This window comes from Erinaceus europaeus, chromosome 19, assembly GCF_950295315.1.
Source record: "Erinaceus europaeus chromosome 19, mEriEur2.1, whole genome shotgun sequence".
Classification (NCBI taxonomy): domain Eukaryota; kingdom Metazoa; phylum Chordata; class Mammalia; order Eulipotyphla; family Erinaceidae; genus Erinaceus; species Erinaceus europaeus.
Window position 1 is genome coordinate 59,993,754 of NC_080180.1, and position 18,214 is coordinate 60,011,967.

Genomic DNA, 18,214 nt, shown 5'->3' on the forward strand with positions numbered 1-18,214 from the left:
ATAATAATAACCAAAACAATGATAGAACAACAAGGGCAATAAAAGGGGAAAAAAATGGTCTCCAGGAGCAGAGGACTTGTGGTGCAGGTACCGAGCCCCGGCAATAACCCTGGAGGCAAAAAAAAAAAAAAATCACCACAGAGAAAGAAGACACTAAAGCTTCACCTGGCATCACACACAAAGTTGAAGTGGGTCACAGACCTCAGCATAAACAGCAACGCTTAAAACTCCTAATGGCAAACCAAGGAGCAAATGTTTTAACTTTGGGGTAAAGAAGCAAGCAAGAAAGAAAGAAAGAAAGAAAAAAGAAAGGAAGAAAGAAAAGAAAGAAAGAAAGAAGAGAAAAAACTTTCTTTAGGGGGCTCAAGAAGGATAAGAGAAAATAGACACATTGTACTTCATCAAAATCAAAAGCCTTTCATTATTGAATGGTGACTTTAGTGCAATGGGAAACTAAGCCATAGACCTAGAAAAAAATATGTGAAATACGTGCCTCCTCAAAGGTCAGCCTGGCCCTCTCTCTTGCAGGTGGCGTTCAGGCCACACGGCCCCCAGAGCCCTGCCACTCCCAGGGAAAGCAGACCAGCCAGAGGGGTCTCACCTCAGACATTTGCATTAGCTGTTAAGGATGATGACGTTGTCTCCTTTGCAGCCTCTTGGATGGAACTCAAGGACATCGTGTTGAGTGAGATAAGCCAAAAAGAGAAGGATGAATGTCAAAGGATCTCAGGACCAAGCAGGACTTCATAAAGTAGGGACAGGGTGGGGGCGCACACAGTGAAACACGGACTGGACTCGGCGCATTGCACCAAAGCAAAGGACTCTGGGGAGGGGGTGGGAGAGATGATTTTGGGGGCCTGGTACACAGTGAAACTGCATGTGTCAGTGACTGCACTGTGAAACATTAACCCCTCAATACAAATTTTAAAAAAATATGTATTAAACAAGCTCGTCGGAGGTAAAGTGGGTAAGACGCTGGACCCCCGAGCATGAGTTCCGGAGTTCAGTCTTAGGTTTTGCGTGAGCCAGACTGATGCTCTGGTTCTCCCTCTCAACAAATATTTTAAAAAGCAAAATCTTATTGAGCAAAAGAATCCAAAGGAGCAGTGCATTTCCGTACTGCATTTGAGTCCTGGTTAGCTCCCGGATCGTGACTCCAGGGCCAGTAAGTTCGGAGGTGAGAAAACCACTGCACTGTACTGCACTGTACTGTAAGAAGACCACTGCACTGTAAGAATACCACTGCACTGTACTCTGTCACCAGCCAGCTGGAGGAACAGTTCCTCTACAACACCGGGGAGGTGAGACACCACGGCCTACATTCAAGGGGAAGCCCAGGTAGCAGCAGGAAGAATCCCTATTGTTGTTTGTTGTTGTTGTTGTTTCTGTTTTGAGAACCCAGGGAAGCAGAGCAGCTCACAGCCTCCTGCAGACTCCAGGCGCCTGCTGTGGTCAATTCACCAGCACCCTATCTTCTCAGCACCATGAACACAATTCTGAGGGCACTCTCTGTCCTGTCCTCGCAGAAGCAGGCGTTTCTCAGCCTGCTGCCCCCAGGCCTTCTTGCATTAGTCAGGCAGCAGATGCCAGGCCTCACTCTGGGAAGGGGCATCCAGTTCTCCCTGTGCAGAAGCACCTGAAGAAACAAAAAAAAAGTGGGTGCCGGGCAGTGGCTTACCGCATTAAGAGCACATAGTGCAGACACACAAAGACCAGCCTACGGATCCCGATTCCAGCCTGCAGCTCTCCACCTGCAGGGGGGAGGGAGCAGGTCTGCAGGTGTCTATCTTCCTACCCTTCTCTGTCTTCCCCTCCTCTCTCAATTTCTCTCTATCCTATCCAATAGCAACAGCAGCAACAATGGAAAAAATGGCCTCCAGGAGCAGTGGATTCCTAGCGCAGGCACCGGAGCCCCAGCAACAACCCTGGAGGCAACGACAACAACAAAAGAAGCAGGCAAGCAGTGACTTCTGGTGCAAACTGTCAGGCCTCCCCACAGAACTCATCGGAACATGTAAACTGAAATAGACACCGTTTTACAGCCAATCCACTGTGCAAGTTGCATGGATTGGTAGAATGTTTTCCGACTTAACCCAGAATGCAAAGTCTCTCTGTGGCTTCTGCAAAAACTGGCTGGAAGCCGAGCTCTCAATGGAAAATGCACGGTGCATGGAACCACGGAAGTGCATGTCATTTCCTGTCCTAGAGTCAAGAACCTTGACTCTGCATTATAGAAATGGTCACGGTCATGGATGCTGGGGTCGCACAGACCTAGGATCAAATCTGGGTCTTAACTCTTACTGCCAAGTCCACTCAGGAAGGTTTTTAACCTGAGGCTTAATTCTATCATCTGGCTATAGAAATAACGATACCGGGAGCTGGGCAGTGGAGCAGTGGGTTAAGCGCAGGTGGCGCAGAGTGTAAGGACCGGCTTGAGGATCCCGATTTGAGCCCCCAGCTCCCCACCTGCAGGGGAATCACTTCACAGGTGATGAAGCAGGTCTGCAGGTGTCTGTCTGTCTCTCCCCCCTCTGTCTTCCCCTCCTCTCTCCATTTCTCTCTGTCCTATCCAACAACAATGACATCAATAACAACAATAGTAATAACCACAACAAGGCTACAACAAGGGCAACAAAAGGGAATAAATAAATATTTTTTTAAATCTTTAAAAAAATAAATAAAAATGATGCCTTGTGTCAAAAAGTAACTAAAGGAGCCAGGCAGGGAGTGATGCACCTGGTTAAATGCACATAGTATTAAGCAAAAGGACCCGTGCAAGGATCTGGGTTCAAGCCCACACTCCCTACCTGCAATGGAGATGATCCCCAAGGTGTGAAGCAAGCCTGCAGATGTCTCTCTTTATCTCTCCCTCTCTGTCTCCCCCTCCTCTCTCAACCTCTCTCTGTCCTATTCAATCAAATGGAAAAAATGGCCGCCAGGAGCAGTGGATTTGTACTGCCTGCACTGAGCCTCAGTGATAACCCTGGGGGCAAAAAAAACCCTTAATATTCAGTTAGATAATCTGTTTAAAGCACTTAGCAGAGTCCTTGCATGGACTAAGTGCTCAATAAATATTAATATTTTTATTAGCTAATGAGAAACAAGGCTTGAACCCCATGTACCCAGAGAGAAACTTTTAATTGCAATGATGTCAGTATTTACCAAATGCCTCCTGTGATTGAAAGAACTTGGTGATGGAACTGAGACAAGGACCATGACACTGAGCTAGAGAAGCAATAAGCACAGGCTGTGTCCCAGCAGGGCAGACATCCGGATCTTGTAGCCTCGGACTGGAAAGATCTAGAACAACCACCCAGGTGCGTTGTGACAGCTGTATCCGCAGTGTAGCAGAACCGAAGACTGAGCGCCCACCTCAACAAGGGAAAGCTGTGACTCAGTGGGCGACATGTTCTGTGTTAGAAAGGAAAGGGGCTGGGGGCCAGTTGGTGGCTCACCTGATTAAGCGTACACATTGCCATGCACACGGATGCAGGAACAGCCCCTGGTCTCTACCTCCAGGGGGAAAGCTTCACAAGTGGTGAAGTAGGGCTGCAGGTGTGTCTCTATCTCTTTCTTTATCTCCCCCCTCCTCTCAATTTCTCTCTGTCTCTATCCCATATATATATACATTTTAAAATGTATATATATATATATATATATATATATATATATATATATATACATTTTAAAGAGAAGAAGAAAGGGGTCAGTTTGCTGTTCACCCAGTTGAGTGTACATGCTACCATATGCAAGGACCTGGGTTCAAGCCCCCATCCTGCCAGTGGGGAGCTTCACAAGCACTGAAGCAGCACTGCAGGTGTCTCTCTGTCTCTCTTCCTCTCCCCTCTCAATTTGTCTCTGTCCCATCAAATAAAAGAAGGGAGAAAAGGAGGAAATGGCTGTCAGAAGTGGTGGATTCATCGTGCAGGCTTGAGCCCCAGTGATACCCCAGTGACAATGAAAGCAATCATAAATAAGAGGAAAGAGAAGCCAGGGATATTGACTGAAAGGGATTCATAAAGGTAAGCCCCGGCATTCAGAAGGTGTTTGGTTAAGCACAGTTGGCCATGATGGATGTGACTCGGAATCCAGTGTTGTAACCTATGAAAGCAGGAGTTACAGGTCCACAAGTCAAAACACTCCCTTTAAAACTCGGCATTTGGGGTTGGCAAGAAGGCTCACTTGAATACTGCCCTTGCTCTGTCATGCATAGGACCCAAGTTCAAGGCCAGCCCCTGTCTTGCAAAAGGAAACTTCGGTGCTATGGTGTCTTTCTCTCTCCATCTCTTTCTCTCTGAAAATGTCAGCCTGAAGCTGTGAAACCCCAGTGATACCTGCCCCAAAGGCTATTTAATATGACATGGGTGATTGCACTGTGAGCGGAACAGCAGATTTGTAAGCTTGAGGTTGCAGGTTCATCCACACCCGTCAGCACGGTGCTCTGAATACTGCTCTGTCATTTATAGATAGATCTTAAAAATAAAGCCAAGCATCTTAGAGCTTAAGAGACAGTGCAACACCAACTCACTAGGCCTGCATGCTGGAGGCCCCAGAGGCTGCAGGCTCAGTCCCTGGCCCCGGAATATGTGGAGCTGAGCAGTGTGCAGGCGAGGTCTCCTCTCAGGAAAACGGTCAGTCCTGAGAAAGAAGGAGAAGGGACAGGTTGGTGCACCGCTGGCTGAGCACACACAGTGTGCATAAGGTCTCGGGTGCAAGCTCCTGGTCAACACCCGTGGGGCAGTTTCACAAGCAGTGGAGCAGGTCTGCAGGTCTCCCTCTCAATATCCCTCTGCCCTATCCAATAAAATAAAAAGAAAACGAAAAACCTGTCTGTCAAGAGTGATGGATCCATAATGCATGATGTCAGCTCCAAGCCCCAGCAGTAACCCTGGTGGCTATAAAGGAAGAAAGAAAGAGAGGGAGGGAGGGAGGAAGAGATAGACAGAGAGGAGAGCATTTTGGAGAAAAGCAGACTGTCTGCTCCTGTTCAGAGCCCAGCACTTATATCCCAGGGCCCTGAGTCTGCGTCCTAGTCCTGAGAGACGCCCACAGTGAGCAGTGCTCTCATCTCAGTGAGTGTGTCTCTCATATGAATATGTTGTAATGGAATCGACGGAGACAAAATGTTGAGGTGTCCCCTCCCCCTCACTGTTATGAGAGAAGCAGGGGAGAAGGAGCGGCTGGGGGCTGCCTGTCAGCCGCCCTTGGTGGCAAGGCACCTCCTTCCCCCGCAGACTTGGTGGCTGTGAGTCAGGCTCTGAAGGAGGCCAGGCAGCAGGACAGATGTCACTGAAGTCCGGGCAGTGAGTCAGTGGCACCATGTTCTCTGGATATCCCCACCTGCTGCTCTTCTGCGCCCCCCCCCCCCAAATATGAGATTTCAAGTTCATTCCTACGCCACCTGGGCAACCAATGCAGTGGACACCCCAACAGTTAGGGGTCGGGGGGGAATATACCCCCTGGCCCAGCTTCCGTGGCTTCTGTCCACTGCCGGGTCCAGTCCAGTCTCTGGTCTGCATGAAACATAGCCGTTCACCAACAGAAGCATGCAACCAACAGGAGGAGTGCACAGCAGACGTGAGGCAGCAGGGCTGATACTCTGAGCCTGTGCCTGTGCTCCACTGGCATCACCTCTGTCCCCAAGACTGAGAGGGACTGGGAGAGGGGGCGGGTGCTGGCACACCCGGTTAAAAGCATACAGTACTAAGCGCAAGGATCCGGGTTCAAGCCTCTGGCTCCCCACCTGCAGCAGGGACGTTTCACAAGCGGTGAAGCAGATCTGCAGGTGTCTGTCTACCTCTCTCCCTCTGTCTCCTCCTCCTCCTCTCTCAATTTAACTCTACACTGTCCAATAAAATAGAGAAAATGGCCTCCAGGAGCAGTGGATTCGTAGTGCTGGCACCAAGCCCCAGCAATAACCTGGGAAGTATGAAAAAAGGGGGGGGGGGGAACCTAGGACAGAGCTCACTCTGTAGGCGCACGCACACGTGCACACGCACACACACGTGCCTTGCAGAGCCAGAAGTCCTAGGATGGAGTCCTGGTACCAAGGGAGCTCCAGGGATGGTAGATGCAAGCTTGCATATTTTCCCCTCCCTCTGTCTGCCTCTCTCTCCCCCTTCCCTTCCCCCACAGGCAGTGCCTACTGGCTCCTCTATAATAGACCCCAGTTCACGCCAGTGAGCTCACACGTGACCTCAAGTTAACTGTGAGCCCAAACTTCTATGAGCTGAAATTGTTTGTGGACCAAAGCAAGTAGGAGCAGGTGAGGAGTGGAAGGACCTGTGAAGACTGATTTTTCTCAGGGCTGATTGGGTGCACAAGTTACAATGCACAAGGACCCAGGTTCAAGTCCCTAGTCCCCACCTCAGGGGGCTGTTTCAGGAGTGGTGAAGCAGGGCTGCAGGTGTTTCTCTGTCTCTCTCTGTGTCTCCCTCTCTCCTCTCAGTATCTGACTGTCTCCATCAAGTAAATAAAGATAATTAAATGGGGGGCAGGGGGTAGCGCAGTGGGTTAAGCGCACATGGCACAAAGCACTCAGACTGGTGTAAGGATCCTGGTTTGAGCTCCCGGCTCCCCACCTGCAGGGGAGTCGCTTCACAGGCGGTGAAGCAGGTCTGCAGGTGTCTGTCTTCCCCTCCTCTCTCCATTTCTCTCTGTCCTATCCAACAACGACAGCAATAACAACACCAAGGGCAACAAAAATGGGGGGGAAATGACAACATCATTAAAATGTCCCTACAATCATAAATTCTAGTACATGTACATTCTAAGTACATTTTAAATTATAAAACTTTAAGGTATATGTACTGTGTATCTGATCACATTAAAAAGGGGGGTTGGAGAGTATTCTGTTATCATTTTCTCATGTTAACTACAGATTATTTAAAAGCATTGCTCTATTATTAAGAAAACTGTCACGAGCTGGGAGGTGGTACACCTGGTTGAGTACACACATTACAATATGCAAGGACCAGGGTTCAAGCCCCTAGACCCCACCTGTAGGAGAGAAGCTTCACTAGCAGTGAAGCAGGGCTGCAGGTATCTCTGTTTCTCTGTTCCTGTCTTTGTCCCCCTCTCCCTCTGAATTTCTCTGTCTTGTAAAATAAATAAATAATCTGCTTTAAAAATTTAAGAAAGTCCCCAGGTGGTGGCACACCTGCTTGAGCACACATGTTACACTGTGCAAGAACCCAGGTTCAAGCCCCCAGTCCCCACCTGCAGGGGGAAAGCTTTGCAAGTGGTGAAGCAGGGCTACAGGTATCTCTCTGTCTCTCTCCCACTCTCTCACCCCTTTCCCTCTTAATTTCTGATTGTCTCTATCCAATAAATAAATAAAGATGATTTTTTAAAAAAATTAAGAAAATTGTCTTTGAGAAAGTAACAGTTTATTCAGATACGCTTTGTGCTTGGGCGTTGTTACTTAGAATGTTTCACTGGTGTAAATCATACTTAATGAGTAATTTTGCTTCTCTGATTCTTACTACAGAACACGATATTTGGAAACGAAATTACTGGGTGAAAACGTTACAGTTGTACATGCAATATATCAGAGTACCAACTTCAATTTACTCATAACTATAATATCATCTTTTAGAACACAAAGGCTTCATAAAAAGGAGTGTTTATCTTTCACTATTTTTTTTTTCCACCAGAGCACTGCTCAGCTCTGGCTTATGGTGGTTTGGGCATTGAACCTGGGACTTTGGAGCCTCAGGCATGAGAGTCTGTTTGCATAACCATTATACTATCTGTCCCCACCCTCACCGTTTATTTATTGGCCATCTACATCATATCCTTTTGAACGCAGGCTATCTTAGGAATAGTTTCTTATGAACTTGTTAACAAATATTGCCAGTGCCATATCTGCCTTTTAATCATTTTTTCTCTTTTTTTAACTTCGTTATTTTATAGAACAGAGAAATTGAGATGGGAGGGAGATACAAAGAGAGAGAAAGACAGAAAGACACCTGCAGCCTTGCTGCACCACTCGTGAAGCTTTCTCCCTCCAGGTGGGGACCAGGGGCTTGAACCTGGGTCCTTGAGCATGGTGATACATGTACTTAATCAGGTACACCATCACCCTAGCCCTCATCATTTTTTTAAATATATATTTTTTTGTTTTGTTTTAATTAGAGAAAGAGAAATATAGAAGGAAAGATACATGGAGACCAGAGCACTGCTCAGTTCTGGCTTATGGTGGTGTGAGGATTTGAATCTGGGGCTTGGAAGCCTTAATCCTGAGAGTCTTTCTAGATAACCACTATGCTATCCAGCGCCCCCCAACACACACACACACACCCACACGCACACCCTTTGGTCATTATTTTCATGTTGTTCTTATTTCAAATTTTGTGCTCATGTGTTGAACTTTTCTTCCATTAATCACTCAGTTGTTTTCTCATATAGAATTTCTGGGTCTGTGTGTGTGTTCCTCACATACCTGTATTTTTACTCACAGTTTCCCCCAGTTCCATAGTTTCTTTTGCTTATGTTTAATGACTTGAGTCATGTAGAGCCACTTCTGGACGCTCACTTTGAGTTCACATACACTAAAATCGAAACAGAGCACAGACTCACTTCTGGGAACACAGTGTGAGAGACGGTTACAGGGCTGGGCAGTGGCACACCTGCTTAAGCGCACATAGTACTAAGTGCAAAGACCGGCACAAGGATCTGTGTTCGAGCCCCCAGCTCCCCACCTGCAGTGGAGACGCTTCACAAGTGATGAAGCAGCTCTGCAGGTGTCTGTCTTTCCCTTTCCCTCTCTTACTCTCCCTCCCTCCTCTCTCAATTTCTCTGTCCTAGCCAATCAAATTGAAACAGTGGCCACCAGGAGCAGCGGATTGGTAGTGCTGGCACTGAGCCCCAGTAATAACACTGGAGGAGGAAAGAGAGAGAGAGAAATGAGGCTCTAACTAGACTGTGTGTGAAGGAGTCTTATTCCAGTATCTTTCCTTGGGGCGGCGGGGGGGGGGGGGGGGTTCAGAGGGTCTTGCCGCTGGAGCTCACCCCCTACCTGTTGCTCTCCCTGCAGGTGAGCGGGAGCCGGCTGTCAGCAGTGACTCAGACATCTCGCTCATCATAGCCATGGAGGTCGGCCTCTCCGACGTGGAACTCTCCACCGACCAGGACTGTGAAGAGGTGAAGTCCTGAGATGGTGGATGAGGAAACAGGGGTGACTGGACCTGAGGGGAGCCTGGGCAGCCACACCCCAAGGCACAGGCCTGGCGCACAGGCCTCCCGAGCCCCCTGGCACTCCAGCGCCTCCACGGGAGGCTGGCACTGAAAAGCAATATCCAAAGTCACAGCCGCCCGGAGCCCGCTCCTCTGTCCCTCTGTGGCCGCCCTGGGAGGAGCCAAGAGCCCGGGCTCCTTCCCAGCACAGAGACCCAAGGAGTGGCTCACACTGGCCGGATGGGCCCCTTCCAGGCTTCCTGGTTCCCCCGCAGCTTTGTCCAGGTCTAGGTCTCTGGTTTGGGGAAGGGCTTTGGTTTCTCTGGCTGTGTCTTCTGCTGGAACATGGGCAGCTGGCCTTAGCGTCCATTCTGTCCTTCCCCTCATTGCTCTCGGCCCCGCTGGCCTGGGCTCCATCTCCAGATTGGGGAGCTGTTCATTCAGCATGGGTTGTCATGGTTTGGGGAGGCCCAGGCCAGCTCCCGGTGAGGGTCTGACTCCTTTTGAAGCTCTGAGCTGAGGCCACTGCTGCTTCTGTCCAGCCGCTTTGGTCACTCTGGGTGGCATCTCCTGCCGCCCCCGTGAGGGGCCAGGGGACCTGGGGCCAGCTCAGAGTGTCCAGATCTAGACGTCCCCTCACAGACACTCACAACACCCTCTGTGGTCATGGGGCTCGGCTAGGACTGCCTGTTTAAAAACATGATCGTGCTGGGTTCCCTGGGTGTCCTGTTACCTCAAGGGGCTTCCAGGCAGCTGGGGGCTTGAGAGCAGGTTCCTCAACCTGGTGTGTGATACACCCAGAAAACTGCAGGAACAGCAAGGATCACACTGAACTCCCTCCATTCCAAGCCTGGGAGGAGGGTGCTCTGTGTACCCACTGACTTTCTCCTGACGGAGAGAAAGGATTAGAAGCATCAGAGGTATGAAAAGACTGGTTGGCGTGTTTCTTTCTTTCTTCCTTTTTTTTTGTAATGATGACAGATGTGCTATTTTTTCAGTGGGTGTTTTTGTGATACATGTAGGACACCCAGGTGATGACATAGCCACAGGGACACCAGGAACAGGCCAGGCTGTGGGTAGGAGGTGGGGATGGCCAGGGAAGACACTGCCTGCCTGCCTGCCTGCCTGCCTGCCGGGGGCCCTTTTACACCCCTTGACACGCGGATCCATGCAAAGCTAGGTGTTGGTTCTGTGAGCTTGTGCTGAGCCATCACCGTTACCCCGTGGCAGTGTTTGAGCAGGCGGCCGTGGGATTGCCACCTTCAGAAAAGTCCCCTGTCTGGGAGTCCCACACCTCCTGATCCTAAATCCAGATTTTCCAGAGGGGGAGGTAGACAGAGGGGAAGAGGAAGTCCCCAACTGGAGACCCAGACAGGATAGCCCTTCACAGGCAGGACGAAGATCTGGCAAAGATGGCTCCTCGGTCCCCTGTGCTGCTCACCTGGCCAGGCCTCCAGGCTGGCAGAGGCCATAAGGTGGCAGAGCTCACGCCTGGCTACTTGATGTGTCACATGAGGCAGCATTTGAGATGGGGTGTCTGAATCAGGGAGGGAACCGTTTTTCTGCCAAGGGCCATTTGCATATTTAGAATGGAACGGACAGGCCATGCAAAAGTGTCATCTTGAAAGTGAGTCCTTAGTGCCGCCATGACAAAGCGTCTGCATTTACTGAGTGTCATGTCCATCCATCTGTCAGTCAGTCCCTCCCTCTACCCCCACCCCACCCCCCACAGCCCCTGAATAAAGGATTCCACCGCCCCCCTCCCCACATCTGAATGACTGAAGTCACTTGCTCTTGCCTGGTTTTAAACTTGCTCTGAGTTCCAGCGTTTATGTGGGGACCTCTCTGCCTTGTCCTCCTCCCAGCATGGACACCTGAGCTCCAGGGGTCCCTGCCCCCCACCCCCCACCCCTCTAGCCCCTCACACATGGACAAGCAGAATGAGAAGACTCCCATGGCTACAGGCGATAGACCACATTCTGAATCCAGAGAGAAAGTGCTTTAGGGCTGCCAGATCCCCTGTCTCTCCCAGAACTGGCTCTGTGGGGTGCTGAAGATGCCACAGAGGGGCACGTATGACCCAAGAAGGCTCTGCAGACCCCAACCCAGGGCACCCCACTAGCATAGGTAAACTTCTGGAGGGCTCCCCCAAGGCCTGGGTTGCCACAGGGAAGAGCCCCTTCCCCAAAGGCCTCTGCAGCAACACCCCCCAGAGAAGAAGCTCTCACTCTGAAGCCTGGTGACCGCAGGGAACCTTCCAGAAGCAGAGGCAGACTCAGGGTGTGTACAGGTTCAATTTCTCTGCCGCTAGTGTCCGCAGCACTGCCTGATAGAAACTGAATGCAAGTCACACGTGTGATTTTTTTTGTTTGTTTTTTCGGTTGGTTAGTTCACTTAAATCTTTATCAAATTTTGTTTTCCACTACCCACCCTTTAAAAAGTCAAAACAAGTTAATTTTAAAAAATAATAATAACTGATTTACCTGTGATTATTAACTACTGTAATCTTGGGTATTATCGAATTCAATCTGCCGGAATCATCCAACGTTATTTCAGTGTGTGACGGTGAAAAGTGTGAATGAAGTGCTTTCCGTTCTTTCTTCCTTTTGTACTAAGTCTGGTCATCGGCTCTGTGTCTTTCTCTCACACTGCACGTCCTGGAGAAGAGCTGCTTCCCCCTCTCCCCACCACACACAATGGGCGAGTTCTCCCATATTCCATGAGATTCCCTGGCCCCTCCAAGAAAGAACAGGAAGCCTAAGTCCTTCCAGAGGGTCCACCCAAGGTGCCTGAGGGGCTGTGGAGAGGGTGTGTTTCCAGAGGGTGTTTCATCCCCTTTTCAACCAGCCACCACTGCGTATCATAATTTTTGTGTAACTTTTTTTTTTTTAGTGTTTTAATTCCTACAGACCACGCTGACTCGGTACAGAAACAAAACTCCACCCTTCCCTTCTACCATAACCTCTTAGCCTGACCTATGGGAGCCTGGGAGCCAAAGAGGATCCCAGGTAGAGGTCATCCACCTGTAACTCAACCCCAAGCTCACCTTTTCCATGGGTGGCTGGGCTGCTCCCAGACCTGGTGACCCGGCGACCCTGTGCCGCACAGCTGGCATCAAGCCACTTGCATGTGGGAGGGCAGGGTGGGCAGCTGTGTTCAAGCCTAGGTGCGGCCTGACTGAGAGAGAGAGTCCTTAGGGCTTGTGGCCACCCTCCTTCTCGGTGACTGCTGACGGGCCACAGCCAACGTGACTAGGAGTCAGACACCTCCGCCCCTGCCCCAACCACCACCACCAACTGTGGACCAGAAATGGAACATCCTCACTCTCCGATGGCTGATCTGAGGACAGCACCTGAGCACTGACTGTGTGGTCCTGTCACCCCTGAAACGTCACCTTCACCTCGTGAGCAGTGAAAACTGAGGACTTGGGAGAGGGAATGGTGGTGGTGAAAGAGCCTAATTGTAGCCGGGGAGACAGGCCTCTGTCTGAAAGACGGTTTAGTTTCCCTTGAGAAATTTCCTCTTCCAGAAGCTTCCCCTGTGTGTTCAGGGGCCTGGTGGGACCAAATGGAGCCTCGGTGGTGCCCAGCAGCTGGTCCATCCAGTGTTGTGCCCAGCCCATGGCTACCAGCCTCCGTCGAGTGCTCTGACCCAGAGGAGTCTTGCCTCTGTGGGAGTTTCCTTTGGAGGAATATTCTCACAGAGCCTGAAGGACATGTTACCCAGTGTAAGATCTGCCCTGAGTGAAAACTGAATGTTTCTAGCTGGGCTTTTCCAGAAAACCTAGACCAGGGAGTCACAGGAGCCATGGGGACAAAATGCTTACCCTCACCCTCCTGTGGTCCCTGGACCCCTGAGGTCATTCCTAGGGGAGTTTTTGTTTTTGTTTTTATTAAAAGGAAACACTGACAAAACCATAGGATAAGACAGTTACAACTCCACACAATTCCCACCACCAGAACTCCGTATCCCATCCCCTCCCCTGATAGCTTTCCTATTCTTTATCCCTCTGGGAGTATGGACCCAAGGACATTGTGGGATGCAGAATGTGGAAGGTCTGGCTTCTGTAATTGCTTCCCTGCTGAACATGGGCATTGGAAAGTTGATCCATACTCCCAGCCTACCTCTCTCTTTCTATAATGGGGCAGGCAGGGCTCTGGGGAATCAGAGCTCCGGGGCGCATGGGTGGGGTTGTCTGTCCAGGGAAGTCTGTTTGACATCATGGTAACATCTGGAACCTGGTGGCTGAAAAGAGAGTTAACATATAAAGCAAAAAAAGTTGTTGACTAATCATTAACCTAAAGGCTGGAGTAGTGCAGTTGAAGAGTTCGGGGGGGGGGGGGCTCTGTTTTGTAGATAGCTAGTAGGCCTATTTTAGTTATATTTCAAAGGGCCTGTGGTTATACTAGTGGGTTTATTTGTTTGTTTATTTGTTTCCCCCTGAGTCTGAAATCTGATATGCAGATGGATCCAAGTTATTGTCTGGGGAGATGATGTCATGGCTGGAAAAAGGACCAGAAAGCTGGATCAGGGAAGAGAGTAGCTCCCAAATATGGGAAAGGGGTATAAATTGTTGACTATAAACCCCATTGATTTGATCTGATCTGGAGCCCTATGTGACCTATGTGATCTGATTAGGAGCCTATGTGACCTCTGCATCCCTGTAGATCTGAGCTCACATTCTGTGGTCATGAGTAGGAACGTTCCAAGCTTCCCTAATATCAGGACCCATCTTCCTCAGGTGTAGCACAGAGTATGTTGTCCAGCCTCCCTTCAGAGGATGGAACATTCTCCACCATTGTTGATCTAAGTTGAGGGCCAGGTCCTATGGGGGCCCACAAAGGGGTCTGTTTCGTTGTTCCTGATAGAGGTGACCAGTAACAATGGAGAGAGAGATTTATTCGAGGTCTAGGTCCATCATGTCTGTTTGGGAAACTCAGGACTCCCCTAGGAGAGTTTTTAAACCTTCTCTCTCAGGTTGCAAGTGCCTGTTCTCAGACACATACCCCACAGAGCCCCCCCAATCAGGACAGAGTCCCCAGAGGCCCTGGAGCTGTAAGCCATCTCTGTGTGGTACTCTCTCTGTTTGGAGGATGAAGATCAGTTTGCCACGAGGACACAGGAGCCTGTTCTGACCTCTGGGAGCTGGCCTCTCTCTCCCACCCCCACCCATGTCTTAGCTCCCATCACCCACAGCCACCACCTTTGGATTCAGGCTTTTTGGCCCAGAAAGTCTCTGCAAGCAAATAAAGGCCAGGGTGCAAGTCCAGAATGTTCTCCAAAGGCTATCTGCCGCCAGCAGCTTTGGGCACCTGCCTCCCTCCCTCGTCAGGCCGGGCTGTCTCACTGGGTCTGATGAGCGGCCATGTGTCCTCGGGTCCTGGCACGAGGGCCGGCTCTTTGCAAGTCACTCAAGGGAGGCCACTTTGTTTCTCAGGACAGAAACAAAGGGACAGAAAGCATGTGTTTCCCAGGGTGGGGAGAGCAGAGCCCTTGTCCGTACTGCAGCAGAGGCTTCTCAGGGGCAGGACATAGGGAGGGAGCGGGCACTGCCGGGCAGGAAGGAGGAAGATAGGGAGACACCTCTGTGCCCCGACCTGGGAAATCTTCAAGGGCCAGTTCCATCCTGCCCCCCCCCCCCCGTTGCCTCCGGCTGAGCTGGGTGGTGGTGGGTAGAACACCCAGGGGAGCACACCAAGCCAGGCAGGCCTACCTGCTGAGCCTCTCAGTGCTGACAGACAGGCCCAGGAGTGGGAGTAGGGGGTTCTCACCACTCACCTCTCCCTTTCCCTGATGCCCTCACCTCACAGCCTGTGCTCTCTGGAAGAAACAGTTTGTGAAGACCCGGAGACCTTCCACTTTGAGCCTTTCGATGGCGCTAAATAGTGTCCTCCCCCACAGACGCTCACATCTGAGTCTGTGTTGGCATCTGCCTGTTTGTCCTGTGGGGAGCTTGCTGGGGGTGTGGTGCCCCCTCCCTCTACATCCACCTGCCTCAGCACTTCCCAGTTGAGCAGCTTTGCCCCTGAAACCAGCCATTCCAGGCCCCTTCATACTTGTGCCGCCCATGATGTTCACACTCAACACCAAGCCATTCTTTCTCCTCCTGCCTGAGAAATATTCGTTCCCCCCAGCTACCAGGGTCCCCAGGTGTTGGGGGGGGGGGGTTTTGCCATCCTTGCGGAAGTGAAGGGCTGTCTAAACCAAAGGCCGATGGCCACACCAGGCGGGGGACACTTCCTTCCACCACCTGGGCTGATGTCCTCCTGAGGATGTCTCCTCGGTCAGAGTGAGGGGTGGTGCCCCAGTTGAAGGAAGCTGAAGCCTCAGACGTTTCTCTTGCAGACTGAAGACTGACCTTCCCAAATCCAGAAGTGGAAGGAAGAAAAAAAAAAAAGCCTTGTGGTCCTTGTACCATGCATCCTTTAAAGTCTAGTGTTTAGTCCCCTCTCTGGAAGCTCCAAATGAATCTAGCAGTTTCTTAAACTCATTGTTCTCTTTGAGAATGTGGAGATTTGTAAGTAACCAAAGAGTTTTCATGGGGAAGAGCCAGTTAAGTACATAGAGGAGAAAGTAACCAACTACTGGGGTCCTGACAGATGGTGAGCGAGTGGTCTGTCCACCTGCCTTGCTCTTGGCTGTCCCTGGAACTTTGGGGGGGGGGGGAGGTGGAGAGGGTGGTACTGAGGGTTCAGGGCGCCCTCTGCTGGAAAAATGGAAGGAGCACTGCAGCGGCTGAGAAGTCAGAGAAGGACCCCACAGAGGACCAGCTCCCTGCCAGCCGGCCCTTCTGTGAGATGATGAAGCCAGCCAACGTTTGCATAACAGCAGTGCCAGTCTGGGGCTGGAAGGTGTGTGTAGAGTTCTGAGGAAGGCGGGGAGCTGGCTATTCTGTCAGTCTGTCCAATTGCAAAAGGAAGGACAGTAAACAGAATCCTCTCCCATGGATGTAAATGGTGTAGGACGCTGACCATTTTTTGCTTGTTTGTTTTTGTACCTATACATAGTATTAGATTTCCCTCCTTTCTTTCTCACTAGTAACCCAAGGTTGTGGTACCGTTTTATAATTAGAAAGAGATGGGAGGTTAGGGGAGGCTGTTATATTTATAGTGGATTGTTCCTTATGCTTAGAAAAACTTGAGCAGTTTTATACTTGTGAGCAGTAACATTCCAGACACTTCCTGAAAAAAAAAATAATAGTAATAATACAGTGGATTCTTGTCCTTTGAACTGTCCATGGGCCGGAAGGGCAGCGGCTGGTGTGTCCAGGGGAGTGTCCAACTGGGGAGCTGTTGCAGGGAGTTTGGGAACTGTGGGCCAGGCTCAGCAGCCTGTACAAACCAGCTCCTTTCAGCACCTTTGTTTTTACTTTTTTAATTTTTATTTATAAAAAGGAAGCACTGACAAAAAACATAGGATAAGAGGGGTACAACTCCACACAATTCCCACCACCAGATCTATGTATCCCATCCCCTCCCCTGATAGCTTTCCTATTCTTTATCCCTCTGGGAGCATGGACACCCAGGGTCATTATGGGATGCAGAAGATGGAAGGTCTGGCTTCTGTAATTGCTTCCCCGCTGAACATGGGCGTTGACACATCAATCCATACTGCTAGCCTGTCTCTCTCTTTCCCTAGTGGGGCAGGTTCTGGGGAAGCAGGGATCCAGGACACATTGGTGGGGTCATCTATCCAGGGAAGTCTGTTTGGCATCATGGTAGCCTCTGCAATCTGGTGGCTGAAAAAAGAGCTAACATATAAAGCCAAACAGATTGCTGACTAAGGCACAGTGCTGTCACTCTCCTCAGGGAAAGCAGCCTACAAAGATGCATTTCCTCCGTCCCTCCTAACTAACGGGGGCGGGTGGCAGCCGGAGGCGTCTTTCTCCTTCCTAATGGCAGGTCGTATGTTTTTGTCTTTCCACTCTGCCCCGCCCCCATGCAGCCAGCCTGGGCTGTCTCAGCGTCACACATGCAAGTCCCATCATGACATCACTGTCCTCTCCCTGGTCTGGTCTTCGGGCAAAGCTTCCTTTGGTACTTTGCCACGTGACTCAACATCAGAAAATCACTCCTGGTACCACCTGCAGGGCAGCTGTCACTGTGGACTTTCAAGCGGGCTGCCCAATGCCACCTTCTCTACAAAGTCACAGGCAGATTCCAGTGATCAGTTCAGGCAGGGTGTGTGTGTGTGTGTGTGTGTGTGTTTCTAATTTGCTGTATAACCTCTTTCCTTCTTCCTTACCTCAGGCATCTATCTTCCTTATCCTTTCCAAAGCACTTTATATCTCTTGAAATAAACTAGTTTTTTTTTTTGTTTTTTTTTTTAGAAAATCGAGTTTTAGGGGCTTGTCTTCAATGGAAGACAAGTGTTTTTATTATGCATTCCTCGGTTCTGGGTGTGTAGAGGCATATGGTGTGTCCCCTGCCAGTCTGGAGCTGAACAGTGGAAGGCCATTGGCAGAAATCACAACACTACTGTTCTGTTAGCAAGAAGACCACTATGTAAATAACTGCAGTCATGTGCCTGTGTACTGGTGCAACAACATCACAACTACAAAAGTCTGACACAAATTATAAATCCCAGGAAATCTCCTTACAGAGTTTTGTTTGATTTTGTTTTTAATAAAATGGAACCAACTGTTTTTGTCTGTTAATCTCATTTCATTCTCACAGTGGAGCCCCGGGCTTTTAACCAGAGATATTTATCTCTGGATCATGATGATAGCTGGAGAGATAGCTCAGCTCTTGAGCACAGAACTTGCAAATCTGTTATTACCTGCCCCCACACACACACACACACACACACACACACACACACACACACATGTCCAATCCCTACTTCATATGCCAGACTTGAAACGTGCTCAGGTTTCTCTCAGAAAATCTTTCTTTCTCTCTCTCTCTCTTTCTTTCTTCCTTTCTTTTTCTTTTTTGCCTCCAGGGTATCACTGGGGCTCAGTGCCAGCACTATGAATCCACTACTCCTGGAGACCATTTTTTTCTGTTTTCTGTTGACTAGGACAGAGAAATTGAGG

General features: G+C 49.9%; 1 protein-coding gene across 2 annotated transcripts in view; it reads left to right on the forward strand.

The window, feature by feature from the left end:
• RNF150 (ring finger protein 150) overlaps positions 1-11,792 on the forward strand; it is a 170,035-nt gene extending 158,243 nt beyond the window's left edge. For both annotated transcript variants that reach the window (XM_060179047.1, XM_060179046.1), the window contains one exon: positions 9,038-11,792. In XM_060179047.1, coding sequence (XP_060035030.1) covers positions 9,038-9,156 — 119 coding nt within the window. In that variant the 3' untranslated portion in view covers positions 9,157-11,792. The remainder of the gene's footprint in view (positions 1-9,037) is intronic.
• The last annotated feature ends 6,422 nt before the right edge of the window (positions 11,793-18,214 follow it).